The 10,062-nt window shown below is 41.2% G+C and overlaps 1 protein-coding gene across 1 annotated transcript in view; it reads right to left on the bottom strand.

Annotated features, from left to right (window-relative positions):
* Positions 1–721: 721 nt before the first annotated feature.
* Positions 722–10,062, bottom strand: part of mctp1b (multiple C2 domains, transmembrane 1b) — a 32,776-nt gene continuing 23,435 nt past the window's right edge. Inside the window, exons 6-20 of the mRNA XM_084746396.1 lie at positions 9,492–9,656; positions 9,249–9,379; positions 8,269–8,455; positions 7,004–7,097; positions 6,792–6,894; positions 6,564–6,666; positions 5,942–6,043; positions 5,618–5,692; positions 5,231–5,350; positions 4,930–5,040; positions 4,795–4,848; positions 4,597–4,706; positions 3,858–3,967; positions 3,669–3,766; positions 722–1,526 (exon numbers count right to left, since the gene is read on the bottom strand). Coding sequence (XP_084602522.1) covers positions 1,455–1,526; positions 3,669–3,766; positions 3,858–3,967; positions 4,597–4,706; positions 4,795–4,848; positions 4,930–5,040; positions 5,231–5,350; positions 5,618–5,692; positions 5,942–6,043; positions 6,564–6,666; positions 6,792–6,894; positions 7,004–7,097; positions 8,269–8,455; positions 9,249–9,379; positions 9,492–9,656 — 1,635 coding nt within the window. The 3' untranslated portion in view covers positions 722–1,454. The remainder of the gene's footprint in view (positions 1,527–3,668; positions 3,767–3,857; positions 3,968–4,596; positions 4,707–4,794; positions 4,849–4,929; positions 5,041–5,230; positions 5,351–5,617; positions 5,693–5,941; positions 6,044–6,563; positions 6,667–6,791; positions 6,895–7,003; positions 7,098–8,268; positions 8,456–9,248; positions 9,380–9,491; positions 9,657–10,062) is intronic.

The following is a 10,062-nucleotide window of genomic DNA, read 5'->3' as shown; positions in this document are numbered from 1 at the left end:
TCAAAAAAGTTTGGTCTCTGTTGTCATATTTTGTGCTTCATAACGCACCACACATTTTCAACGTGAGACAGGTCTGGACTGCAGGCAGCTCAGTCTAGTACCTGAACTCTTTTACTATGAAACCACACTGTTGGAACTCGTGCAGAATGGTCTGGACTTTAGTCTTTGTCTGGAATGGACTGCATGACTGTGACGGTGTAGCAGGTTATTATTGAGACAGAAATCAAAAGTCAAAACTTATTGTAACTTACATTTCAGTTATCTTATATTTTGTGTGTTTTCAGACAAAATTTTGCAGCATTTTGAGTGAATAATACATTTTTTTTAAATAATTTATCTAATTTTAAGAAAATATTTCTGATATTCCTCTGCGTACCTCTGGAAGTAGCTTGCGTACCATCAGTGGTACATGTACCACAGTTTGAGAATCCAGGGCCTAGATGGCATCATATGTTGCTCCAATTTTAGAGAGAGTGTGTATTTACAAAAAACAATAAAGTTTATCAACATTAAATATCTTGTCTGTGTACTGTATTCAATTGAATACAAGCTAAAAAAGTATTTGCACATTATTTCATTGTGTTTCTATTTAAATTTTACACAGCAGCCCAACCTTTTTTGGAATTGTGGATGTAAAATGGCGCACAGCGTCATGCAATGCGGCGTTAACCGCGTCCAGTTAGGCCATTCCAATTGTAAACAATGCAGTGATGACATCATCAGGGTTATTACACAAGAGGAGTCCTGCTCAGAAACTGACCTCGATGTGTAAAAATGGTGCAGTGCTCCTTTAGTCTTTAAGCAATGTAAAAGAAAATGATTGTAAAGAGTCTGAATCGCCATAGTAACACTTCCCAGACTAAAATCCAGTTGATGCGGTTTTTTACTAAGCATATAAATGATAAACATGCTAGGTGTCGAGTGGATTTGATCAAACCTGACGTATGTTTCATGTGAGGTTACCGAGTCACACGTGTGAAAACTGTCAGACATGAAGTTACAGTGGCAGAAATAACATGCAGCTCTAAAGTAACATCAGACACCGACGACACATCGAGTTCAACACAGCACAGAAATGTTCAAAGAAATATAAAAGCTAGAGTCCATGCAACAGTAACACACATCATACATGCACACACACACACACACACACACACACACACACACACACACACACACACACACACACGCACACACACTCACGTACATTCATAACGTACATTATCACAGGTTTGACTTCATCCTGCGTGTGTCGTCACAAGAAATAAAAGGGATTAAAAAACAAGCTTTTCTTTACAAGATTTAGAAAATAAATCTTTCCACAGTAACAAAACAAAAACAACTTGACAGTTACAACTTCATCAAAATATACAGGAAGTATAAATAAATAATGTAGTTTACAGTGTTTACAGTTGAAAGAGTTTACAGGAGAGAGGAGAGATGAGACTGAGCCGCTAACTCAGGTTGGTCCTCCTGCGTTTGTTGGGGCTTTGTCCGGGGTCGACCTTCAGCTCGCTGTACTGCATCTGAACAGCAACACACACACACACACACACACACACACACACACACACACACACACACACACACAGACACACACACAGAGTCAGGGAGATGCAAACACACAGATGAAAACATGATGACAGATTCTCTACGAGCACCAGTGACAAACAGACTGCAGAGTGTGTTTGCTAACGACTGCCATATTGTTTGCTAAAGAATTTTAATATACTGAAGCTCATTAATTATCTAATTGACGCTAAAACCACTGATCAGTTGTTGCAGCGTGTTCTGCTGAGGGGTGGAATCACTGAAGGCTGAACATGACACCAGCAGCAGTTTAGGTCTTCAGCTGGTTCACACTACGTGTTTGAGCGGCGCGTGTACGTGGCGTTGTTTACATTTTGGCGTCCATATTAACAGATCAGAGCAACAGGACCCCTCTCACTACAGCTTCACTGTCTACATCTATGCAGTCTCTTCTCCCTCTCTCTCTCTGAACAAGGGGGGGGGGGTCACTGATTGCCTTCAGAAAACAATTTTCTTCTTCTCTTCTGCTAACAGTGTAGAAAGACGGGGCATTCAGCAGCAGTAACAGCCTGTGTGGACTCCACAGCGTGCAGCAGTTCAGCAACAGTGCTGTCACATGCTGCTCAGGCGTGTGGTGTGAACAAGCTGTTACACTGCATCCATAATGATCTAATTAAGAATCTTAAAAAGTCTCAAATTTAACTTGTTGAAACCTGCAGAAACACTGTTTAAAGATTAGGGTACAGACTTTGCCTCACTACTGAGAATACTAGAGTACTGACATGATAAATTAAAAATCCATTTATAATTTTTGTTGTATGTTGCAATAATAGTACAGTTATCACAAAATCCCAAGGCACATCTGGACCTGCCTCACGCTGCACCATGGTATGTTTTACCAGATAGACTTGAGTTTTAATGACAGTCTTCATCATCTGTGACATGAAAATATTATTAAATAGATTAAATAAATAACACAGAGAAATTAAAAGTGGTCGTCCTCCTATAGTTCAGTTATAAAATGAGTGGACCTGTGAATCATCTGCGCTGCACGTTCCACGTTCCTTTATGCTCTGATTAAAAGATTAATTTGGACCAAACCAGACTTGGTGATTGTTGGAACAGTGGAAAGACGAACCAAGACGTTTTGGGTGAGTTTTATTTAGTTTCTGGGAAGTTTGAATGAAGCTGACGATGATGCAAAAGCAGTCTGGTGAGTTTGGCAAGAGGAAATAAATAACTGTTTCACGTTAAACGAAACGCATCCTACTCTTTAAAATAAGGTCTCTGACTGTCATGATCCTTTCCATTATGTAATCAGACACCAGCAATAACAATCTGAGCCTGTTGGTAGCAAAAAACACAAACAACAAGCAAATAAACAAGCTTCACCTTCACAAGAAAAAATAAACAAATGCTCGGCTGGAAGAATCTCATTCATCTCTGAGGGCTCCGATTAATGATTCGAATCTTTGACTCTCAGAATCACAACTGAACGCCTGTTCTGGTCTGATTAAATGTGTGTTTGTCTGACGTCTTTGTCCTTTTTGACTTTCAGGTTTCAAACTTTGCACAGTTAAAGGCTGCAGATCAGTCAGGTAGCTCCAGTTCCTCTTTTCCGTCCTCGACCTGAGAGGAACCTGATTCAGATGCATCCTGAAACCTGTTTCAGCTCATATAGTCATCTTCAAACCCTCTGGCTGTTTGTAACATGTGTGCACAAACAGCGGAGCGAGCTGCACGAAACATCACAGCAGCATTGAAAGGATCTCACAGTAATTTTGACCAATCATGTCTAGTTTAAAGATGTTTTAAGACATAAAACAAGACTCATCTCGGGATAATAATCTGCGTTTGAGATGTTCTAGGTCGCTGTGTGCATGTTCTTTTCTGGAGGGGCTACAGATGAGAATTAACTGTAAGCTGCAACATTTGAGTTTAATGAACCTGCACAAGTGAAATATGAGTAAATATAAAAATAAAACAAAAAAGCCCTCAGGAAAAAGTTCCTCTCATGGGTCATCTTCACTCTTTCCTGCATTTCCACACAGATCTTCTGCATGTTCTACATCCTGTCCCCCTGCAGTGTTCCTCCTAATCACTCTGTCCTTCTTACAGACTCTACATGAGTTTCTCACCACTTGAACATCAGACGGCACTCTGGAGAGAAAGTCAAGCAGCTCGTTGTTGTCGATCATGTACGGATCACGAAGCTTCTTGGTGAATTTATTCACACCTACAGGGAAAAAAGAAGAAATCAGTTTAGAGTAAATATGAATATTGTCTGCGTTCTTGTAACCACCAGCTGGAATAAAATCAGGACTCACCCCACGCCAGCACAAGGTATCGCAGAGGGATGAGGTAGAGCAGAACTGTGGCCGAAAATAAGGCAGTGATCGCCAACCAGCTGAGAAAAGGCACTGTCCAGTTAACGGTGCTGCAGAGGAGAAGACAAATAATAAGTAAAATCATGTCTTTATACTGCATGTAGTTTATAATGAGACTGACAAGATGGAGCTAATTAAACATAACGAGCAGGAGGTGGTTCGTCTCGATATCTCCAGAAACAGAAGCAAATTCTTCATTCTGCCTTCTTGTAAATGCAAAACATTAAGTAAATGATTAACATGTCCAATTTTACAAATACAAAAAAGAGTGACCAATATAGGTGCTTCTTTGTCACCTGTGGTCAAAGTCCCCAGACTCCCTTTAAAAAACGAGCAATTTTAAGAGTTACTGAGTCAGGAGCAACTTTATAAACTTTGTGAAATGCTGTCTGTGACAAATTATTTTGTCCGTCTTGTGAATTCAGTAAATGTTTGACATGCCAGGTGTGAACAGGCTCTGGGATGTAGTGAGTAAATATATTTAATTACATTCTGCCCAATACATAGTGGTAACTGAAAGCTACTCAGAGAAACAGATAAATGTTTTAATCAGCTTCTCTCTTTTCTTTCCTGAATTTTAGCTGCTGGACGGTCAGAAGACAACATTTAGAAAAATATTAAACAGTAAATTCAAATGAAATTGTAGAAAAGGAGATAAAAATATGATTTTAAAACCCACTTCTTTATCCTCTCTCCATATGAGGCCACGTCATCCAGAGCGTTCTGCACACTGATGAACACGTCCTGGATGGCGTACAGTTTATCCATGAAGCCCTTGTGCTCTGACTCCTGACAGGAAACATCGGTGTTTCAGCACATTCAGTAAAAAACAAGCCTGACAACACCTGAACATGCAGCTGTTTGATGACGACTCTACCTTGTCCTCTTTATCCTCGTCTTCATCTTCCCATTCAAACATGGCCTCCATGGTCTGCAGCAGGAAAGGAAGCGATAAACATTAAACTATTTTGATTGTAAATGTTCATTAAAGCAGTTCTCCTCGTTTCCTCACCATGTCGGTCGTGTCCCTGCTGGAGGAGAAGAAGTAGTTCCAGACCAGCAGCAGCAGCAGAAACATAGGCAGCATGTAGAGCTCGAAGTTCCAGACCACCACCACAAACAGCTGCAAATAAAATCCAACCAAAAACATCTGCAACTGGCTGCTGAACGTCTCCACACGCCTGTTTTATCCTGTTACGTTAATCCTACATCCTCCTCAGTGTTTGGACTGTGTGTGTGTGTGTGTGTGTGTGTGTGTGTGTGTGTGTGTGTGTGTGTGTGTGTGTGTGTGTGTGTGTGTGTGCGCTTCATACCACAAATGAGATGATGCTCCTCTGTGCAGACTCCCACTCAAAGCAGCTGTTGATGTATGTGCCATAGCTAATCAGGACCATGATGCACCTCTTCACACGGTTAAAGTTCTGGTGGAGCAGCTGAAAGACATTATATATACTTAAAACATACAACGTTTAAACTGGACTGTTTTTTAAATTATATTTTTCAACATTAAAGATGTATTTTCTGATACGGGGTTCAACCTGGACAAGTCGCCAGTTCATCACAGGGCGCAAATAATTTCTTTGATTTTATTTTAAGACCCTTCAAAACTTTTTAAGGAGCTGTGGGAACCGTGTTCATCTCCTCATGCCTCTTATCATGATTAAAGTCACCAGAGTAAATAATAATTCAAATAAACAAACCTGCTTGGAGACTTTTGGTTCCTCCTCGATGTATTTCTGCTCTGCAGGGACCACAGTCCTCAAAGCAGCTTTAACCTGCAGACCAAACGTTTAGATCAGGTCTGAAATGTAACTGAAGACAAATGCAGTGAAGTAGAAGTAGTCCTATAAAATGTAAAGAACACTGTCTGTCACTGAATGAGCCTGTGACCAACTGAAACCACAGACGTCACCAAATCAACCACGACTGAAGTCTTCAAACTGCCACTTCAGTATTTGTGTACATGTAGTTAGTTACTCTCCACCTCTGAGTAAATGAACGCCATCGCTCCCTCTGACACTCACAGTGTTGTAGATGACATCGATCTCCAGGTAAATGACCCCTTTGGTCGGACCGGTCAGCTCCTTGTTTTTCAGCGTGTAGCCCTTCTGCTCACCGTTACGGATCTGACAGACACAAAAACAACACAGGCGGAGGTTAGATTCACGCACTTCAAGTGCATCGACACGTTTCAACCAGAAAAACTGAAAACTCACACACACACACACACACACACACACACACACACACACACACACACACACACACACACACAGATCTTTAGAGATCAGAACATGTTCTGTATGATACCTTTTTATCTTCGGGTATTTAACATTGGAAATAAATTACCTGCCTGGAAATACAAACATCAGCATAAACAATCTGTCAGAAGTGAATCCAACCGAGTTTATTAAAGTAATAAATAATAAAAAATAGCAACAACAGAAAGCCCATATGTTATCAGTGTACAAGAAAAAAGTTATTAAGAACTTAAAAACAAAGAAAAATATAGAACAATACAAAAAATAATACAAGTGATGGCAAAGTAATAATGACAAAATATAACTTCTGAACTTTAAACAGTGTTGTGATATCTTTATATATTATATTTGTATTTAATCTGTTTTTATTTGTTGTTGCACTCACATTTAATAAGGGGATGACCACTTTTCCCAGGAAGTCGGCGCTCCTGTCTCTGTCCTCATCAAACACCGTCACCTCCAGCACTGAGTGGACGTCTTTCACGTTACTGAGGGAACAGGAAAAAGAGAGGAACATGACCAACAGAACAGACAGAACGGAGACAGGCGGCATTCAGAGCGTTCTTTATGTGCAGTTTAAAAGAATAAAAACAACAAACAGACAGTCACTCACAATGTGAAGACTTTGTTCCACTCTGGATTGAGGTTCTTGTAAACTGTGTGTGTCTGCAGTCTGTCGTTATTCAGCTCCAACACGCAGAACGGATCGCTCTTACCTGGAGAACAGCAAGGGAAGTCAGATTGACACATTCAGAACGGAACACAGGGAGTATAAAGTACATTATAGGACGTATCATGAGAACATTGGGAGGATTTATTGATCACCGTTAACGTCTGCAGCCATGAGTCCCTCTGCTCTCATCACCTTCACCTGAACGATTCCCACGTCTCTCAGGTTAGAGAACGACTTCACGAAACCCTGCAGAGGAACGAGGCACAGAAACGTTCTATATGACCAACCCTTCCTGTGTGTGAGAGAGACGCCGTCCGTCTCACTTCCTGATCGATCGAACCATGATGCATTGCTCTAGTTTAGATTAGATTAGTCCTTTGGCTTGTCCTCATAGGAGAACGCTTTTTGGTTCCACTTGGAACCCTTTCAGAGAGTTCTACACAGAAACCAACATAAAGGGTTATACCAAGAACTATTCAGAACCCTCTATTAGAGGTTCTACAACGAACCTTTCTATGGTGTAATAGTTCCACCTAGAACCTTCTATAAAGAAGGAGGTTCCACAGAGAATGATTTTATATTCCAGCTGTTTTATGTGGAGGGGTTCCACCAAGAAACTTTTCATATGCCAAGGATTTCATCTGGAACCCATCCTGGGGGTTCTATCGAGAACCCTTTTATATCCCAAACATTTCATCTAGAACCCACTTAGGGGGTTCCACCAAAAACCATTTCATATTTCAAGGGTTTCATGCAGAACCCACCATGGGGGTTCTATCAAGAACACATTTATATCCCAATCATTTTATCTGGAAGTCACTTGGGGGTTCTACAAAGAACGATTTTATATTCCAAGGGTTTCATCTAGAACCCTAGAGGCCCTGGAGGCTTCTATCAAGAATCCTTTTATAGTCAAAGGATTTTATCTAGAACCCACCCAAGGGGATTCTATTATATTCCAAGGGCTTTAATGTAGTTCAACCCATCCAACAGGTTCTAACCAGAACCAGTTTATATGCCAACCATTCTATCTAGAACCTATCAAGGGGGCTTCTGTGGAGAACCCTTGTATAGCTCAAAGGTTCTTTATCTAGAAACCACCTTCTTTGATGATTTCAAAAAGTTCTAAAGTGTTCTAAATGGAACCCTTAGTCTTAAAAATAACCCTTGATGAAAGAAGAAAATGGCTCTGGGTAGACCCTCAGTTCTTTAAGAGGAACCTTTATGGAACCCTTGTTTGTCAGAGTGTGGCCAACATAAAGTAATTAAAATGAGCTCAACCTTCAACATCCACAGCAGTAAAATGTAACATTTAAGAAATAAAACAGAACACTGACGGGGAACATTTTACTGCACAATGGAGTATTTTCACAGTGTGGTATTAGTACTTTCACTGAAGGATAAAAGTGCCGCTCACGTATCGTTTGAGTATCTCGCGGCGCTCCTGCGGGTCGTCCAGCGGCGTGACGGACAGGTCGGCGATGGAGACGTGAGCCGAGGCGGTCAGCGTGACCAGCAGCACCACGAAGCCCCGGGACTCCTCCAGCGGCAGCTCCAGGTGATGAGTGTGTTCCTTCGCCAGAGCGGAGAGATCCAGCTGACAGCTGGAGAACAGACACAGAACACACACTCAGATCATAAAGAACATACCGTGGATAGAACGTTTATTTACTGAAGTACTGCACTTCATCTGAGAGGTCTGTACTTGTATTTTGATTTAAAAACATAAAACGGTGAAAGTTTAGAAAATTAATCAGTAACTATTCTGATAATCACTGAAGTAATTTTTCAATGTTTGAGAACGCTCGTCTTCTATATGAAACCAAACCAAACCGCAGTCTGGTTTCATACACCTCACTATTCTATTTTCATCTTTGGTTCCGTGGGAGAAACTAAAACAGAAAACCCACATAAATGAAAGAGTGAAACAGGACAAAAGCAGATGTTTCTACAGGTGAGTGATGAGGCCTCCTGAGTATGAAAATGATGTCAGTCAGAAGATGTGGCCATAAAAGCTCCTTCAGGGTGTTCTCTGAGTGCTTCGCGAGGTTTAATAACCATTGGGGAGGTTCTAGAGATTGCATGGGTCGCTGAGGAGGTTCTACATCCTTTCGGAGGTTCCAGGAAGGATTGAACAGGTTCTAGAGGTCCTTTAGGATCCTCTATGAGGCTTTGCGGAGGTTTAGTGGTCATTGCAAATTTTCCAGAAGAATTTCCCAGAAGTCCTTCTGAACATTCTACAGTTCTTTTAAGAGGTTCTAGTGGTCACTGGGGATTTTCTGCATCCTTTTGAGGGGTTCTAGTCATCATTGAAACTCTCTAGAGGGTCTCTATAACGTTCTAAGAGGCCTACTCATTATTTCACAGATGAAACAAACACAAGAAAGACAAACTGACCGTCCGATGAAATCGTCCCTCCTCCCGGTGTCTCTGTCCCACACTGTGATCTCCAACACTCCTCCCGTCTCTTCGTACATATGAAGGTCAAACTGTTCTCTCCACTGAGGACTCAGGGTCTTTGGCACCGTCTGCACACACACATGCATCATGGGAAACGTGCTCTTAATCTGAAGGAGCGCCAGCTACATCCCTGAACATCTGAAGGTCTCTCTGACTGAACTGAGATCAGCGTTAACACACCTTGCTCCTGTACTTCTGCGGTCCCAGCCTGAACTTGACGTACGGGTCGCTCAGACCGTTGGGGTCCATGGGAATCAGGCTCCGGCCCTCGATCAGCGCGATGCTGACGATGCCCCTCCAGAGCTGAGCTTTCCGATGCAGCTCTGAGAGACGCATTGACTGCTGCTACTCGTCCACAGAGACAGACACAAACACGGAGACAAATCAGAAAGAAGAAGGACCTGTTCTTCATATGTTAGCTTGATCTAGATTGATTTTGTTTTTATGTTGTTTTTTTTTATGCAGTTTACTGTTTTCTAAATGTCTTATCATTTAAATTTATTTCTTGGCTGGCTTTAAGTTTATCTGCAGCTGCTGTCAGATTGTAGTCGATTGACTTTACAGCCATGTTAAGAGATTATAAAACTGTTTTTAGACAGTTTTTAACAATTTCATGATCATTTACACAATAAAATGTATTTAATTCAGAGCAATAAGCACACGACGGCATAAAAACTGTTTGACGTGAGACAAAAATGAGACCCTGATACTGAAATGACGATGAACATGAGCAGAAAGGTGATTATTATTA

Source organism: Lutjanus erythropterus, chromosome 20, assembly GCF_056507025.1.
Source record: "Lutjanus erythropterus isolate fLutEry1 chromosome 20, fLutEry1.hap2, whole genome shotgun sequence".
Classification (NCBI taxonomy): domain Eukaryota; kingdom Metazoa; phylum Chordata; class Actinopteri; order Lutjaniformes; family Lutjanidae; genus Lutjanus; species Lutjanus erythropterus.
The sequence above is the reverse complement of the archived record's forward strand: the minus strand, read 5'-3'. Positions and strand labels throughout refer to the sequence as shown.